Source organism: Bos indicus, chromosome 10 (genome assembly GCF_029378745.1).
Source record: "Bos indicus isolate NIAB-ARS_2022 breed Sahiwal x Tharparkar chromosome 10, NIAB-ARS_B.indTharparkar_mat_pri_1.0, whole genome shotgun sequence".
NCBI lineage: Eukaryota > Metazoa > Chordata > Mammalia > Artiodactyla > Bovidae > Bos > Bos indicus.
This window is the reverse complement of record NC_091769.1, coordinates 87847470-87866147: the sequence shown is the minus strand read 5'-3', so window position 1 is coordinate 87866147 and position 18678 is coordinate 87847470. Positions and strand designations below refer to the sequence as shown.

At 47.1% G+C, this 18678-nt stretch overlaps 1 protein-coding gene across 5 annotated transcripts in view; it reads left to right on the top strand.

The window, feature by feature from the left end:
* ANGEL1 (angel homolog 1) overlaps window positions 1-16071 on the top strand; it is a 67652-nt gene extending 51581 nt beyond the window's left edge. For all 5 annotated transcript variants that reach the window (XM_070797899.1, XM_070797901.1, XM_070797900.1 and 2 more), the window contains 7 exons: window positions 174-243; window positions 818-1251; window positions 3544-3670; window positions 3980-4090; window positions 12646-12715; window positions 13239-13402; window positions 14106-16071. In XM_070797899.1, coding sequence (XP_070654000.1) covers window positions 174-243; window positions 818-1251; window positions 3544-3670; window positions 3980-4090; window positions 12646-12715; window positions 13239-13402; window positions 14106-14266 — 1137 coding nt within the window. In that variant the 3' untranslated portion in view covers window positions 14267-16071. The remainder of the gene's footprint in view (window positions 1-173; window positions 244-817; window positions 1252-3543; window positions 3671-3979; window positions 4091-12645; window positions 12716-13238; window positions 13403-14105) is intronic.
* Window positions 16072-18678: the final 2607 nt, after the last annotated feature.

The window sequence follows — 18678 nt, the reverse complement described above, 5'->3', positions numbered from 1 at the left end:
TTGCTGCAGTGGCAATCGGGGAAGAGTCAGCCCCCAGAGGAAGTGTCAGTGTGGCCCAGCCTGAGACCCACGGCAGCTTCCCACGTGGCTTCAGCATCTGCTCATGGGGAGGGAGTCGCACTGCGGTGCCCTCCGTTACCCTGGAGTGACTGGTCTCTGTGTCGTTTCCCCAGATCTTGTGTCTCCAGGAAGTCCAGGAAGATCATTACTGGGAGCAGCTGGAGCCCTCTCTGAGAATGATGGGTAATGCCGCTCCCTGGCGCGTGTGCCAGTCTCTTTTCCTCCCACCCTGTCTGCCCTCTCTTGAATGCACCATCTCTTCTTTCTTCTCAGTAAACCCTCTCACCTGTGAGCTAGCTCCCTCGTGTGGAGTTAGAAGAAAAACAAGAGTCCTGAAGTTTTAAAGTAGTTCTGACATCCATTGCCATTTATTTACATCTATTTACCAACTCTCTGAGGCTGAAATTATTATACCCATTTTATAGGGAGGAGACTGAGGTTCAGAAAATTTGAGTGGCTAGCTCAAAGGTCACAAAGCTATAAATAAAAAAGCTCATAGCTTGTGGAGCCTGGACTCCAACTTGTCTCACCCTGGAGTCCATGCTTTTCCTATCCACCCTTCTGTCCCTCCTTCGCCTTCTAGCTGCACAGCCATCTGGTTACCGCTGTAAGGGAACCTCTGCAGAACCCAGGGATGTGTCAGGGCACGGACTCCCCTGTGTTGAGCAGCAGGAGCGGTCACTGGGTGCACACACCTGGGCTACTGCCATCGGGTCAAGGGCCCTGACCCATCTCCTTGGCGGGGTGTTCCTTGCAGGCTTTACCTGTTTCTACAAGAGGAGGACCGGGTGTAAGACAGATGGCTGTGCTGTCTGCTACAAGCCCACGAGATTCCGTCTGCTCTGCGCCAGCCCCGTGGAGTACTTTCGGCCTGGCTTGGAGCTCCTCAATCGGGACAACGTGGGCTTAGTGTTGCTGCTGCAGCCACTGGTCCCAGAAGGCCTGGGGCAAGTCTCGGTGGCCCCCTTATGTGTGGCAAATACCCACGTCCTGTACAACCCACGGCGGGGCGACGTCAAGCTGGCCCAGATGGCCATTCTCCTGGCTGAAGTGGACAAGGTGGCCAGGCTGTCAGATGGCAGCCACTGCCCCATTGTCCTGTGTGGGGACCTGAACTCTGTCCCCGACTCGCCTCTCTACAACTTCATCAGGGACGGGGAGCTCCAGTACCACGGGATGCCAGCCTGGAAGGTGAGATGGGAGCAGCCACTGCGGGGTTGGCTTAGAGGGGGATTGGGTTGCAGCGTGCAGGGCTGCTTGTGTGGCAGGGACCCAAGGGACACCTGTGCTGCCTCCCTCCGGCTGTCTCTTGTCCTGTTGTTAGCTCTGGTACCCACACCTGGAAGTTAGGAGCTCTTGAGTGCCTTTGGTATACTGGAATCCTTTCAGTTTTTATCATTAATTTATGTTTAGTTTACAAGTACATAAGTAAATGCACAGATGTACACAAGTATCTCTCTATAAGGATTCAAGGATTATTACATGACTCTAAGGGGAGACGTGGGAAAGGCCGGTAATAAAGCAGGCTTAAGACCAAAGCCTGCTTTATTACCCGCATTTCCCACGTCTCCCCTTAGAGTCATGTAATAACTGTTCAGAGTTTGGTGGTGTTCTTCCAGGTCATTTTCAGTGCTTTTGCAGTGCTACCTAAACTGCTGTGGTGATGTAACTGTCATAGTCTCTATTTACGAATCACTTACTCTGCCAGATGCTATTTTAAGCACTTTACCTACGTTAACTCATCAGTTGCCACAAGTTCTATCATTGCTTCTATTTTAGAAGTGAGAAACCTAAGGCAGAGAGAAAGTTAGGTCATTTACTCTCTCTAGTTTGTGCAGGTTGTTAGTGGTGGAGCTAGGATTTGTAATCAGGCGGTCTGGCCCCAGGGCTCTTGCCCTCCAGTACTATGCTGAGACTGCTTCTAACGGCTGATATCTAATCTATTGTATGTGTTTATAAACGTGACATATTACTGTATATTTCATTTTCTAGCTTTTATTTTTTTTACTCAACAATGTACATACGTATCTATCTCATTCCTATTGACTGCTGAATCTTTGTAACATAGCTGTATTACAGTTTTATTGTGGTTCATTTAGCCCTGCTGAGGAGCATTCAGCTTGTGCTGATTCCTTTATATGTCACTTAATCTCCTTGTTTCTCTCTTTTGCCCCTGCTGATCCAATTTGTTCCTTAACTTTTGGCAAGGCGCAGTGGAGAAAGGACGTAAGATGACTGAATTATTGTCGAGTCCTTTGGGCTTTTATTTTAATGAGGTTACTTAAGTGCCAGCGATGTCCTGGTTGCCACATGCAAAGAGGAAGGCATTATCCTGCCAGGAGGCTGCTGCTGTTACCAAGGGGCTCAGGGAATGAGAAGTAAACTTGAAAAGGGCCTCCCACATGACAGCTGCCATTAAACAAAGTGATTCAGAGCACTCATTTGGAAGCCAGACAGTCCTGCATTCAGATCCCTGCTCTGCCACCTTGGGCAAGTTACTTCCCTTCCGTGAGCCCCATTGGCCTCATCAGACCCTGGGGAATATGATGAGACCTACTTCTGAGGGTCTTCTTTGGTGGATTCATTAAAATAATGCACATAGAGTGTTTTCCAGTTCCTGCTTCAAAGGGAGCAGTCAATAATTGGTAGTGGTTATTGTTGTCGAGATTCTTGGTTGTCTGTGGTATTATTATCCCATTCAATAGGAGAGGATATTGAACCCAAGAGGTGTTAACTGACTTGCCCAAAGTGACACAGCTAGTAAATGGCCGTTCAGTTGAAGGTGTGTTTTCTTCTGATGGCATACTGAAAATGTTTGTCCTTTGCGGGCAGAGAGATTATCTCCCCAGCACATGGCTAGTGTCTTGCACATAGTTGGCATTCAAATATTTGTTGTTTGTAAATGAAATAAAGGGGATTTTGCTACACGCGTTGGAGATGTGCAGATGACTGATGCTGCCGAATGTTTCCCCTACTACGTTCGGTCCACTCCCAGGCTGCTCATGGGCTTTGACCGAGGACAGTGGCGTAGATACGGTAAAGTGCTTTGGTGCATTTCCCGTTTGGTTTGACCCTGTGATTTCCCAGTAATGGGCTTTAGATGCTAGACTTCGATCCAGAAGATCCAAAGATCCAAATAAACCTTTTCCCATGGCAAATTAAAGCCCTTGAAAGCGGATACTCCCTGGCAGAGTAGTGTAGATTTTTCCAAGGTGAAATTCAGGGGACCCTGTGTTCACATGGTTCTCTTCTCTTTGTTTCACATTATTCTCTTTCCCCTTATCCCTGTCTCGTGGACATTGCAGTGTTTCTAATTAACAAAAAATAGCTTTAATTAGTTCCTTATGTTTAACTTTCCCCTGAGACTGACGTGTTTTGTATGTAGTGTGTGACTGTGTGTGTGTATGTCCGCATGTCCCCAAACACGGGCTTCTCTCTTTCTCTATCTCGGATTCCTCATTGCCGTCTGCTCTTTGCTCATAGGTATCTGGACAGGAAGACTTCTCCCATCAGCTTTATCAGAGGAAGCTGCAGGCCCCACTGTGGCCCAGCTCCCTGGGTATCACTGACTACTGTCAGTATGTCACCTCCTGTCACCCCACGAGCTCAGGTGAGCACGTGCCATCGTCTCGCTTGGTTGTCCCTCCCTGCCCATTCTGGGAGAAAGCTGGCACTTCACTGACAAGAGAAGGCGTAATTCCCTCAGTTTTCTGAGCACATTCCTTTATATTTTTCATCGTCCTCCTCGTGGTCCCCCAGTGAAATGGACAACTGTCCGTCATAGCTTTTGGAAAATCTCCTCGTCTTCAGGGCCAGACTCCCTCTGTGTCCCTGCACTGGAAGCTTCTTGGGATTGAGGAAGTCCCAGCACGTGACTCCTCTTCCTTTCTTTCACTGTATGGCTTTCCCTGGTCTACAGAGAGACGCAAGTATAGCCGAGACTTCCTGCTGCGTTTCCGCTTCTGCAGCATGGCCTGCCGGCGACCTGTGGGACTGGTTCTTCTGGAAGGAGTGACAGACACTAAGCCAGGTAACGGGGGCTCAGCTTGCTCCCTGACTTGTCCAACTAAGTGAGCTTGGTCTTCTTTCCTCTTCACTTCTGATGTTTGTCAGTTATGTGGGTTTTTAGTCTTCTATAGGTATAATTCTTAGATATCAGCTTCTGGTAAAAAATACACTTAAGGGGAAGGTCAGTGAGGTTCACTGGCCATGTGCAACGTGTTGAGAACATGGACTAGGAATCAAGAGACTTGGGTTCTAACCAGGTTTGAGTATGCCAGAAGCTTTGTAAGCTAAAGTTGCTAATACATACCTAGCATGTGTACAGCATACATGAGAGAGAAAACAGACATGAAAATCGTAAGGTGACAGTACTCCTGGTTGTAATAAAAAGTTACTCCTACTGGGAACTTTCAGATGGTACATAGCAGAGTATATACTTGACATTGTCCACTTCTTGTCTTTGAAACTACTACTGCAAAGCAACAAGGAGAATGGAAAAGAAAAAAAATCAAACTCCATCTTTGAGAACGCCAGGAGACCTGAAGATATCTGAAATCGGGAAGCACAGCACAGGTGGAATGGCTGCAAGAAGCACTGGCAATCCAGCTGGAGGAGGTGTGGAGAGACTTGTCTGTGGGACTGTGTATGAATCTCAAAAAGGACCAGCAGGGTTCATTTCTCATGGTGAGGCGTGAACCTTGAGGCACAAAATCAGAATCCCTTGTTTCATCAACAGGAATAGGATGGCACAGGTTGTGAAATGAAATTGCATGAACCCTTTTGGTCCCGAGAGGCATTGGAGAAAAGACTGATCAAGGAATCAAGCCATCTTTGCATGAAACAGTCTGTTTAAGTGGCAGGGGGGAGATGAAATGCTTACGGAGCTGCACATTTCTTTTGGCTGGGAGACGTAAAGGTTAAAAGGACTCACACAACCCTGTGTCATAAGGAAAATGCCCATTACTTGGAATGCAGATCCAGAGGATGAAATGTAAGCTGCTGAGCTCAGGAAAGAAGTGGAATAAAAAGTGAAAAAAAATCACTTAAAATTAAGCCAAAATTAGATGCAGCACAAGAGAGAAGAGGCATTGCTGAAAACAAGAGGCAGAGGCCAGGAAAGATAGAAAGTGCTGGGGAGAATATGACGGGAGTGGGAGTTACAGAGATTGAACATATACATAATTGGCATTTACAAGGAAGAAAGCCAATAATATCATGGCACAAAAGGAACATTTAAAGGTAGGACATAAGGAAGATTTTCCCCAGATGAAGAGATCTGAATCTTTGGATTGAGACGGATATACCACATCTCAGGGAAAACTGACATAGGAGAATTGACAGTAAGACCTCCTAATGAAATTAACAGAAGTCAAAGATGAAAGAATCTTTTGGACAACTGAACCAAAAAGAGTGGGATACCTTTTTTTTTTTTTTTTAAATCGGGCTACCTTTAAAGGTAAAAATAATTAGGTAGGTTTCAGATTTCTTAAAATTAACATTCGACTTTAGAACACTGGAGAGCAAAGTTTCCAGGAAAGAAGGTATGTCTCAAGAATTTTATACTCAACCCAAACTCATTCTTTTTTTTTTTCCAAACTCATTCTTGAAGAAAATGCTAGAAGAATAACTTAAGATGACCAAGCAGTGACTGAAAAAACTGTAGTATTAATAAAAGGACTGGTGGTAAACAATGAACTCATTGTTTTCTTGAAGGAATTTAACTTGCATTGGCATTTTACACAAAGAAGTGAGCATTTCAATGGCTTGGGTTTTTTTTTTTTTTTTTAATTGCAAAGCTCTAATGTATTATTACAGCTGTGGTGGTAACAATAAAATTGTTCACAGAGCGACTGGCATGTGCCAGGAACTGGGGTAAGTGCTTGTATCAGTTGGACTCAGGCAGGGAAGCTGTGGATGAGTGTTTTAAGAATTCAGAATCCTCAAGTTAAACAGTAGTAGGATCCCACATAGGTAATTCCATGTTAAGAATAGATTGTTTTTAAAAAATCAGTACTGTACTTGAAACATAAAATAAGCATTTTGATTTAATAACAAAATAAGAACTTTAAATACATACTGACAATCACTTTGTAAGTAGAATCATTATGTAGGGGGAAAATATCCAGTTCACTAACAGTGCCCAATAATAGCAGTATTTTCAAAATTGAGATTAAACACACCCATCCTCCACAAACTGTGAACATGCCTTTCTGTTTGTTCAGTAGCCCCATCCAGGGCTGAACAGGCTCCTGATGAATCTTTTTTGAAGACCCCAAGTCTAAAAAGCTACCATCACTTTTAGACCATGGGTAGAAAGACGAGTTCAGTACGAGGACATCATAGTGAGTCATCTTTTTTTCTGGAGGATTTGTTTAGATGTGCTATCAAATAATATTTCCAATCTGCTGCCAGAGTCATCCAGCCCAACTGTGCACAGTAAAACTTGCCAACTTGACTGTGATACTGACTTTAATGGGAAGCATCTGAGTTGCAAGAGGAGCTCAGTGGTAGGTAGTGATGGTCTGACTTTCCCACAAGTTGACATTGGATGTGCTAGTGTGTTTTACATCACACAAATGAAAAAAAAGAAACACTGTGATTCTCACGCTCCCTCATTCTCTTTTTGAGGGAATACTTCATAAGATGGGAATCTAAATTTTAAGTCCCCCTCTTATAAATATTTTTAACTATTAGTGGTTTCTTCTTTCCAGTATGGTTCTTAAAGACACCGAAAGGGGTTACTGTGTTTTCTTTTTCATGAGCACTTGCATATTTCCATTTATTTACAGAGCTTTGGGTCTTTTAACATGAAAGAATAAACCGTGAGCCTAGTTAAGTGCATTCTAGGAAAAAAAAACAGTTGCTAATAGATGACTTTTGTAAGACAGTGGACTAACTACTATTTACAGGAGAAGGCAGTGGCAGCCTACTCTAGTACTCTTGTCTGGAAAACCCCATGAACAGAGGAGGCTGGGAGGCTGCAGTCCATAGGGTCGCTAAGAGTCGGACATGACTGAGCGACTTCACTTTCACCTTTCACTTTGATGCATTAGAGAAGGAAATGGCAACCCACTCAATGTTCTTGCCTGGAAAATCCCAGGGACGGGGGAGCCTGGTGGGCTGCCATCTGTGGGGTCGCACAGAGTCAGACACGACTGAAGTGACTTAGCAGCAGCAACTACTATTTACAACCTGGCCAGATGGCCACAGAGCAAAGGCGACCTGATCAGGTTTTGAACCTGGAAAATTCAAAGTACAGTTTTCGCACTGGCCTATTTCTGCACAACTTACTATCCTTTTCCCAAGTATTTGCAGACCTTACTTTCTCTACTGCTACCAGTGCTGAATGGTTCAGGAAGCTGTCTTAGCTCAGATGGGGGCAGTTGGGGCTAGTGTGCTCATGAGGCCTGGTGGGGCAGGCAGAGGCGTGGGTCCCTTGTAACTGCCAGAGAGGTGCTGTTTGTACACAGAGCTGCAGGAGAACTTGCAGCTGAGGGAATCCGTTTTCTTTCTCTTTGGTTTTTCTTTTCATGTGCTAACAAAAACAAAAACACTTGATTTTTTTTTTTTTTCTGTTTTTTGTTCTCACACTTGTATGAGGTTTTGGTAAGGGTAAAGGTCTTGTTTGAAAAGTAATTTAGTCCATTGTCTTGCAGGCTCCAACAGAGGATGAGATGGTTAGATAACATCGCTCACTCAATGGACATGAGTTTGAGCAAACTCTGGGAGAAGTCTGCTTCTATTTTGATTCTTGATCCTTTCTTTGTATGTCACATATTTTGCCTCCCTGAGACTGGTCATTCTCTCTAATCCCTTGATTTCTGAAATTTCATGATGGTTTGCTGGTAATATTTTTTCAATAATTTTCTACTTTCTGCTTCCTCTTTTTGGAATTCCTTTTAATTGGATATGGGCTTCCCTTGTGGCTGAGCTGGTAAAGAATCCTCCTGCATTGTGGGAGACCTGGGTTCGATCCCTGGATTGAGACGATCCCCTGGAGAAGGGAAAGGCTACCACTCCAGTATTCTGGCCTGGACACAACTGAGCAACTTTCACTTAATTGGATATGGTGGTTGTTTAGTCGCTAAGTTGTATCCAACTCTTTGTAACCCCATGGACTGCAGGATGCCAGGCTTTCCTGTCCTTTGTTATCTCCCAGAGTTTGCTCAAACTCATGTCCATTGAGTGAGTGATGTTATCTAACCATCTCATCCTCTTTTGGCCTCTTCTCCTCCTGCCCTAAGTCTTTTCCAGCATTAGGCTCTTTTCCAGCATTAGGCTCTTTTCCAGTGAGTCTACTTTTTGCATCAGATGGCCAAAATGTTGGAGCTTCAGATTCAGCATTAGTCCTTCCAATGAATATTCATGGTTGATTTCCTTTAGGATTGACTGGTTTGGTCTCCTTGCAGTCCAAAGGACTCTCAAGAGTCTTTTCTAGCACCACAATTCAAAAGCATAAATTCTTCAGTGCTCAGCCTTCTTTATGGTCCAACTTCACATCCATACATGGCTACTGGAAAAACCATAGCCTTGACTATAGGGACCTTTGTCGGTAAAGTGATGTCTCTGCTTTTTAATACAGTGTCTAGGTTTGTCATAGCTTTCCTTCCAAAGAGCAAGTGTCTTTTAAATTTCATTACTGCACTTAATGTCCACAGTGGTTTTGGAGCCTAAGAAAATAAAATCTGTCACCGCTTCCATTTTTTCCTCTTCTATTTGTTATGAAACAGATGCCATGATTTTAGTTTTTTGAATGTTGAGTTTTAAATCAGTTTTTCACTCTCCTCCTTTACCCTCATCAAGAGGCTTTTTAGTTGCTCTTTACTTTCTGCCATTAGAGTGGTATCATCTGCATATCTAAGGCTGTTGATATTTCTCCTGGCAGTCTTGATTCCAACTTGTGATTCATCCAGCCTGGCATTTCACATGATGTACTCTGCATAGAAGTTAAATAAGCAGGGTGACAGTATACAGCCTTGTTGTACTCCTTTCCCAATTTTGAACCAGTCCATTGTTCCATGTCTGGTTCTAACTGTTGCTTTTTAACCCACATACAGGTTTCTCAGGAGGCAAGTAAGGTGGTCTGGCATTCCCATCTCTTTAAGAATTTTCCAGTTTGTTGTTATCCACACAGTCAAAGGTTTTCATGTAATCAGTGAATCAGGAGATGTTTTTCTGGGATTCTCTAGCTTTTTCTATGATCCAACAAATGTTGGCAATTTGATGTCTGGTTCCTCTGCTTTTTCTAAATCAAACTTGTACATCTGGAAGTTCTCGCTTCACGTACTGTTGAAGCCTAACTTGGAGGATTTTGAGCATTACCTTGCTAGCATGTGAAATGAGTGCAGAAGCAGAAGATATTAAGAACAGGTGGCAAGAATACACAGAAGAACTATACAAAAAAAATCTTCATGACCCAGATAAACTGATGGTGTGATCACTCACCTGGAACCAGACATCCTGGAATGCGAAGTCAGGTGGGCCTTAAGAAGCATCGCTCTTGGCACAGGTTTCATTCCAATCCCAAAGAAAGGCAATGCCAAAGAACGCTCAAACTACCACACAGTTGCACTCATCTCACACGTTAGTAGTGTGATGCTCAAAATTCTCCAAGCCAGGCTTCAGCAATACATGAACCGTGAACTTCCAGGTGTTCAAGCTGGATTTAGAAAAAGGCAGAGGAACCGGAGATCAAATTGCCAACATCCGTTAAATAATTGAAAAAGCAAGAGTTCTCAAAAAACATCTGCTTTATAGACTACGCCAAAGCCTTTGACTGTGTGGATCACAGCAAACTGTAGAAAATTCTTCAAGAGATAGGACTACCAGACCACCTGACCTGCCTCCTGAGAAATCTGAATGCAGGTCAAGAAGCAACAGTTAGAACTGGACATGGAACAACAGACTGGTTCTAAATCCGGAAGGGAGTACGTCAAGGCTGTATATGTCACCCTGCTTATTTAACTTCTATGCAGAGTACATCATGTGAAATGCTGAGCTGGAAGAAGCACAAGCTGGAATCAAGATTGCTGGGAGAAATATCAATAACCTCAGATATACATATGACTCTTGCCTTATGGCAGAAAGTGAAGAAGAACTAAACAGCCTCTTGATGAAAGTGAAAGAGGAGAGAGAAAATGCTGGCTTAAAATTCAACATTCATAAAACTAAGATCATGGCATCTGGTCCCATCACTTCATGGAAGATAGATGGGGAAACAATGGAAACAGAGATTTTATTTTCTTGGGCTCTAAAATCACTGCAGATGGTGACTGCAGCCATGAAAGTAAAAGACACTTGCTCCTTGGAAGAAAAGCTATGACCAACCTAGATAGCATATTAAAAAGCAGAGACATTACTTTGCTGACAAAGGTCCATCTAGTCAAACTATGATTTTTCCAGTAGTCATGGATGGATATGAGAGTTGGACTATCAAGAAAGCTGAGCACTGAAGAATTGATGCTTTTGAGCTGTGGTGTTGGAGAAGACTCTTGAGAGCCCCTCAGACTGCAAGGAGATCCAACCAGTCCATCCTAAAGGAGATCAGTCCTGAGTGTTCACTGGAAGGACCAATGCTGAAGCTGAAGCTCCAATACTTTGGCCACCTGATGCGAAGAACTGACTCATTGAAGAAGACCCTGATGCTGGGAAAGATTGAAGGTGGGAGGGAAAGGGGACAACAGAAGATGAGATGGTTGGATGTCATTACCGACTTGATGGACATGAGTTTGGGTAAACTCCGGGAGTCGGCGATAGACGGGGAAGGCTGGCATGCTGCAGTCCATGGGGTTGCAGAGAGTCAGACATGACTGAGCGACTGAACTGAAGTAACATGTTGTATGGTAAATCTCGTTGATACATATTAAACTCTGAACTTCAAAGGCAGAGCAAAGACAACTTTTTAAAATATCCACAGGAAATTCCTGAGACTTGGCCATATATCAAACTATCAATAGTTGTGACACTTAGTTGTGGGCTTAGTTGCTCCGAGGCATGCGGGACCCTCCCGGACCACGGATTGAACCCATGTCTCCTGCATTGGCAGGCAGACTCTTTACTACTTAGCCAGCTGGGAAGCCCCATTCCTAGTTTTTTTTAGTGTTGTGAGTTTTGTTTTGCTTTTAGTTTGGGTTTTTTATTTCATAAAGGAGTGTTGAATTATGTCAAAGGTTTTTTCTGTCTATTCAGATGATCATGGTTTTTATTTTTCAATATTCTATTAATTGATTTTCAGTTGTTAAACCGTTACATTTCTAGGATAAAAATACTTGGTCATAATATATAACAATTGCTAATTCATATTTTCTTCTTTTTCTTGAATGAGTTTATGTAGTTTTTGTCTTTTTAGGAATTTTTCCATTTTACCTAAGTCATCTAGATTGTTGGTATACCGTTTTTAACTGTATCCTTATAATTTTTAAATTTCTGTAAGATCGGTAGTGATGGTCCTCTCTTTTAATCCTGGTTTTAGTAATTTGAGTCTTCTCTTTTTTTCTTCGTCAGTCTGTCTTAAGTGTTTGTCAATTTTGTTGATCCTTGTTATTCTATTTTCTTAGTTTGGATTGTTAAACAAAATACCATAGATGAGTGGGTTATGAACAACAGAACTTTATTTTTCACTGTTCAGGAGTCTGGAAGTTCAGGGCCCAGGTGCCAGCGTGGTCTGGTTCTGGTGAGGACTCTGCTCTGTTTGCTAACTGCCAACTTGTTGCATCTGCACACAGCAGAGAGAGGGTGAGACAGCTCTCTGGGATCCCTTTTAAAAAGGCATCAATCCTATTCATGAAGGCTTCACCCTCAATGCCAGATTACCTCCTGAAGGCCCCACTTCCTAAATGCTGTCCCATTGAGGGTTAGCACTTAAACATATTTTGAAGAGACACAAATATTCAGTCCATAACACTTACTAATGTCAGTAGTTGTTTCGTCGCTAAGTCATGTCTGATTCTTTATGACCCCAGGAACTGTAGCATGCCCAGTAGGACCTGTAATAATATTCCCTCTTTCTCTCCTGATAATGGTAACGTGTGTCTTTTTTTCTTTGAGTGTGTGTGTGTATATATATAGGTATGTGTAAGTACGGATGCATATATGTGTGTAAGGGTATACATACATATGTATGTGCATACATATGTAGATATGTGTAAATACACAATGGATTGTGTGGGATAAAAGATTCTAGAGGAATACACCAGGGATTTGGTAATGTTGGTTGCCCCTCGGGAGAGGAATTGAGTGGCAAGGGCCCCAGAGTAGGAAGGAGACTTTTCACTGAGGTTTTTCTCTACATTTTGGTTTTTGTAACCATGTAACTGTTATTACCTATTCTAAAACTTAAAGTGTAAATTTTTTAAAAAGCTGCTGAACCAGGGAAGAGATGTCTGCGTCAGAGGCCCCTGTCTGTCTGCTCCCTGAGGTTCCTGACTCCGGTCCATTGTTTTCTTCCTCCTTTCATGTTTTTTCTTTCCCTTTTCCCTTCTGGAACAATCCAGTCAAGGATCTGACTGCCGTTTCAGGGTGCAAAGTTCTGACCCTCCTTCCCTGTCTTTGAGTGATAAAACTCCTCTCTCCGGTCTTCTACAGAGCGACCTGCTGGCTGGGCTGAGTCTGTCATTGAGGAAGATACATCTGAGTCTGAGCCGGATGTCCCCAGGTAATTTTCTTCCAGTTCCCTCTGCTTGCATCGCAGCTCCATTGAGGTGTATTAGAGATGCTCCTTTTGGCTTTCCTGGGCCTGATTTGGGGGAACACTTTGCTGAGTTTTCTCTTCCCCCTAATATGTGATAAGGTTATGGAGGAACATACAGGTGTGCAGAGGCCAGAGGCGATCCACCCAGGTTCTTACAGATGAAAACCCCGTGCACGTTTCCTTAGGGCGTAAGGCCTCACAGAAGAGCCTGCTGACCCACAGACAAGGGTACATGAGGTATACACTTCACCAGGTAGCAAGAGGAGGGTGGGGGATAAGGAACATCAACAGGGCTGAATATAAATGTGTCTGTTTCTAGGCTGATTTAGCGAAGACTCTCCATCTCTGGTTAGCATGGGAAGGAACTTGCTGAGGTTGAGTTATTTGGGGTCATCCATTAAAAAGCTTTATAAAATCCACAGAGAAGTGACCCTGGGAGAAGTTCAGTAGCGTTTGCTGACTGGTTATCGCCCCCTCCACCCCGTAGGACTGCAGGCACCATCCAGCACTGCCTACACCTGACCTCGGTGTATACTCATTTCCTGCCCCAGCACGGCCGCCCAGAGGTCACCACAATGCCCCTGGGTCTGGGAACGACAGTGGATTACATCTTCTTCTCAGCTGAGTCCTGCGAGAATGGGAACAGAACTGGTAAGCCTGGTGGATCCTGGATTCCCAGACGCCACCCCCAAGAGTCCCTGGGAGCTGATGGTAGGTCAGGCATCTGATCACATGACTTGGGCTGCTGCGACCTGCCTGGCAAAGGAGCAGATCTCAGACCTGCCTGACGCTGGTCATCCTCATCGTACTTCCCTTAGGCCCTTTGCCCGGCTTCTCTTTTTATCTTTGTAGCAGAACAAGCCATCCCTCCTTTCTCAAGATGAAAATAGAGCACTCGGAGGTGATTGGATTTGTTCAGTGCAGCTGGCTAGTGAGGGTCTGGTGAGGTTAGAAACCCAGCCAGTTTCTTGTCCTCTCACCCCTCACTGTAGTCACAGTGTGGCAGTCTGCCAGCCCCACGCCTATTTTCTTTAAAGCATGTCTTTTACAGTGTTTGGGTTTTATGTTTAAAAATCAGATTTTACACAGAAACTCTCTGACTTCTCTCGGAAAATCGGAAGATCTTGTAATTCTGGGCTTGGAGGTGCATTCTCTAGTTTGGTACAGCCCCCGAACCCACTCACTCCATTCACTGACATATTATGGAGCGTCCAAGAGGCTGCAGGAGGTGAGAGGGAGGGTGGGTGGCCGAGAAGATGCAGCGTCTTGAAGGTGAAGCTCCCACAGGCCCCCTCCCGCCCCGGGACATGTGGTGGTGGCTGCATCGCCCACCGGCCTCCGCTCTGTGCTCCAGATCGCAGGCTGTATCAGGATGGAACCCTCAAGCTCCTGGGCCGGCTCTCGCTCCTCTCTGAAGAGATCCTCTGGGCTGCCAACGGCTTACCCAACCCCTTCTGCTCTTCAGACCACCTCTGCCTACTGGCTAGCTTCGGGATGGAAATCGCGGCCCCATGATGGGCTCCCAGGGGAAGAGCGCTTCTTCTCTTCCAGAAGAGCTCATCGGATGAGACTGTGGAAATATCCCACGCTTCTGGAAACTTAGATCCAAGAAACTTAACGTCCCCTCCCCACCCCCTCCTCATTCCCTTCTCCCCCACGGTTAGATTTTCTCCAGGCCTGTCCACATTCTCTGCCTGTGGTCCCTGCCCCGCCCCAGCCTCTTCCTAACCCTGTGCCACATGAGGGGGTGGCCTCGGGAGAGGCACAAGCGGGGGGTCCCCCCTTCCCTCCATGTATCCAGCGCTGCCCACTGATTTTTGATTACCAGGGTTGTGGGAGCTACTGATCTCCTTGGTTATTTGTTTTTAGGCCATTTCTTGGTGGTGCCTTCTGACCCGACCTTCTCCCTGCCTGAGACCCGAGGGCCCAACCCTCCTGCAGACATGCACAGACACGCACATGTTGAGACGCGCTCTTCTGTGTGGTTACGCCTGTCTCTGACCAGCCTGCTTGCCACGCTGGGGCCGTGGGTCACGGGCTCTGCTCTCCCTTTATCTTATGTTTCATTAGGCATTCATCTGGCCAGCCAGGGGGTCCTCTCCATTGGGGCTCTGGAACAAGTGGGCCCCGCAGACTTGGGTGCACTTCCGGTCTTTGCAGCCTCTGAGCCTCCTGCCCAGAGCGCCTCACCAGCCTGCATGCTTTCCCCAGGGCTGGGCCCTTTCCCCAGGCTGCCCTGTGGCGGCGGGTGGAGGGTCAGTGGGCAGAGAGAGTGGTTCAAGGTTCAGAGCGCTTCAAGGCTGAGTAGAAAGAACTGTCAGAAAACTCTGGTCTCCCTGGAGGACCGGGGTGAGGGTGGGAGTCCTGGGGCAGGAGAGCAGGCAGCGGACTCGAGACCTCAGGGACTTGCCCTCTTGCCTCACACACCTCAGCTGCAGCTCTCTGTTCCTCTCCTCCCACTGCTTTTTACTGTTTGCTGCCGACCACATTCCCTTCCCTTTTTTTGCCCCTAGAAAAGCCCGAGATTGAGCCCAGGCCAAACCTTCTCAGTAGAAAGGCGGCCTTGGGCACAAGTGGCCCGAGACGCGGACATGGCAGTGCTTGAGGGTTTGCTCCAGCTGGCCCAGCCTCCGCTGCTGGTTGTCCCTGCTTTCCCCCTCTCTGGCCCATTCAGGGGGCTCCCTCGCCCACACGAGTCACTGCAGGCCTTATAGCCTTTCATTGCTGGGCATGGCGTGGGGTGTTCCTGGCCGGCTCCTCCTCACACCTCCCGTCACTCAGAGTAGCTGCTGCTGGCCCTGCAGATGTGGCCCCCAGAGCGGGACTGGAGGATATAGCTGAGAGAGGCTAAAGTTAGGGACAGTTAGCTGAGGTTCACGTTTTCTCTTTTTTTTTTTTTTTTTGAGAGCCAAAGACCCAGCTTGGATTCTGCTGCTGCATTCACGGTTATAAGCTTTCCATGCCTTGGTTCTGGGGGATTTATCTCTGCGTGTGTATTTTTAAACATTGTTTCCTGGGTACTGGGCATGTGCCTGTCTGAGCCCCAGGCCCATCTGTCCACAGCCCACCATCCATTCTGTTTGTCTCTTCCTGGACATCTCCTGAGGTGGTCTCCTTGGTTCCTAGAACTAGGGCCCATCAGCTCTTCTCTTCTGCCAGGCAGTGTAGTTTAAAAATGGCTAAAGATGGCAGAGGGCAGGAGCTTGATAGATAATCTTTTCCTTGTTTTCTTACTTGTTTCTGTTTTGGAAATGAAAGGGGGGTTTAAATGGCCATTTGAATTCTCTTTTCCAAATAAAGGTTTACCTTTTTCCCCCCAACTGTTGATTATTTTATTAGGATCCCCAAGAGCATGGGGGAAGGGAAGGCCTGGAGAATGAGCCGGGCAGAGAGCAAGAGATTGACCTGGGGTGGGGCCTCTAACCCTACATCTAGACCACAGAAAAGGGTTGTCATCTCCCCTAGGTAACTGAGTGGATGCCCACTGCTCTGAGGAACAGGGCCTGCGTGCAGCCTCCTGCCCCGACCTTTAAAAGGTGCAGCTCTCTATCCTCTCCCAGCTCGGGGAGAGGGGTCCATTCAGCTGCTTTCATTCGTATTCTATCTGCTGCCCTTGTCTCTCCCCCTAGTCCGAGCAGAGGAGGGTCTGTGGCAAAAAGCAGGACGAGAGAAGCGTTTTCCCTGGTCAAAGCTGTGGCAGCTGCATGAGGCGTGATGCGCATGGCCGATGCCTCTCGCCGCGTTTCTATTTCTGATCATCATCTCTTCCCTATTCTGGAGCCAGGCCTGAGCTGCGGGCCATCTGTTGCTGGAAAGCTGTCCCTCCTTTACCAGGCCTCAGTCCGCTGGGAGTTCTGTCTTCCCCCGGCCTCCTCACGCAGCCCTTGTGCCTGTGGGGAGAAGCCCTGAGGCCAGGTGGGGTTTAACGCCTCACCTGAACTGAAGCCCAGGCTCCACACCTTTAAATCAGTACCTGAGAATCTGTGTTACTTAAAGCTCCCCGGGCACCAGTGGAAACACCTGGGTTACGATTCAGCAGAAAGAGAATTTAGCCAGGGATTAGGATCACCGCCTGTCGTCTTGGCCTGGTTGCTCAGTGGTTGTGGGTAAGTTAACCCCTCCCTGTGTTTCAGATATCTTGGTGAAATGGAAATTAAAGTAGTATTGTTTTCCACTCGTCAGGAATTTTCAGATCTGAAGTTACATTGTTTGAAAGGATGCTAGGAATCCCAGAGTATTATTGGTAATTACAGTAATTGGCAATTATTGGTAACAGTTGGGAGTTAAGGATGCCCATGGCACCCCACTCCAGTACTCGTGCCTGGAAAATCCCATGGACGGAGGAGCCTGGTGGGCTGCAGTCCATGGGGTCGCTAAGAGTTGGTCACGACTGAGCGACTTGACTTTCACGCATTGGAGAAGGAAATGGCAACCCACTCCAGTGTTCTTGCCTGGAGAATCCCAGGGACGGGGGAGCCTGGTGGGCTGCCATCTATGGGGTCGCACAGAGTCGGACACGACTGAAGTAACTTAGCAGCAGCAGTTTCCCCTAGGCAGTCTGGACAGTTCTCGGCTCGGAATTCTTTTATAGCCCCTAAGCTCTGAGGCGTGTCCCCCGGACTCCTTTCCTGGCCTGAAGGGCTTCCCCGCGGTGACCTGCATTTACACAGCATCTGCATGGGGCGTTGATTCAGGGCTGTCAGGGCGCTTCCCTTTCCATGATCAGTTCAGGTGCGCATGTCTTACCTTTACATCTGAGGAAGCAGAGATCGCAAAGAGGGAAACTGAGACTCTCCTTTGCTTGATTTCTTGCCACCCAGCTCCTCAGAACACAGCGTCTTCTGGGAGTAGGAGGGCCAGGTTGTCTTGTAAGGCAGACACGGGGCTGGGTCTTGGAGAAGGGAAGCAACCAACCAGTCCACTGCTGGCTTGTCTTAAGCCCTGTTTTTTTTCTCTCCTTCTTCCCCATGTGTAGCTACTCACGGGGCGGGGTGGGGGTGGGTGGGGGGGTTGTTTCTTGATTGGTTACTTAAGGCAAAACATGGCTTACCTCCCCCTGGCGGGGAGCAGGCAGGGGCCTACCTCCTCTAGTTCCCTCCCCCCGACTGCTCCCTATGTTTAGGGAGAGAGCTGCCCTGAGGCCCTACACTTCCACACTCTTCCCCCTGCACCTCTCCCATCATTTCTCTCCCCAACAAACCGGCCTGGTAGGGTGAGCTTTCCCGGGTTAGGAGGCTATGACCTTAAGGTACCTCAACTGGAAAACTGCCTTCTGCCCCACCCTCGTCAGTTACCATGCCCATAAGGCCGGAGTCCTCACACAGCTAGCGTGGAGGCTCCACACTTAACATCCTTCCAGGTCTTGTCTTTCCCACAACCAAGTCCTTTCTGGCTGGGGACTGGAAGGACCGCACATCCCCATGTGGGCTGCTCAGGGTGCGGTCCCCTCAGGCCAGCTGAGGTGGCCTGTCTTCACCACCTGCCAGGCCTCAGCGGGCCCCTCATCCCTTGGCAAACATGGTAAGGGTTACCAGGCGGCCCGCATGTGGGACGGTCGACTTGGGCTTTGGTGTGACCAGCACCCTGTCACCACTGCCCTCCGCAGTCGTGGTCAGGATCCTTGTCAGATCTTGGCAGACGGGGGTGCAGAGCTTCAATCTCTTCACGTCCAGGGCTCTGAGAAGTGCCACCTGCCTTCAGAGGTCCAACCCACGATAGTCATGTGCCTAAATTAGGCAGGCACGTGCTGCGAGCTTGAAGCAAAGGGAGCAGCAGGAAATGTGGCCATCCACCCAGTAGGCTGGCTTCTGGTCCTCTCGGGAGCCTGTGACGGCACTCAGCTCTGCGTCAGTTCCAAGAAAGTGGCCGTGCGGTATCCACGGTGAGCCTGGCTGACTTGTGACCAACTCAGCCCAGCACTTAACTCA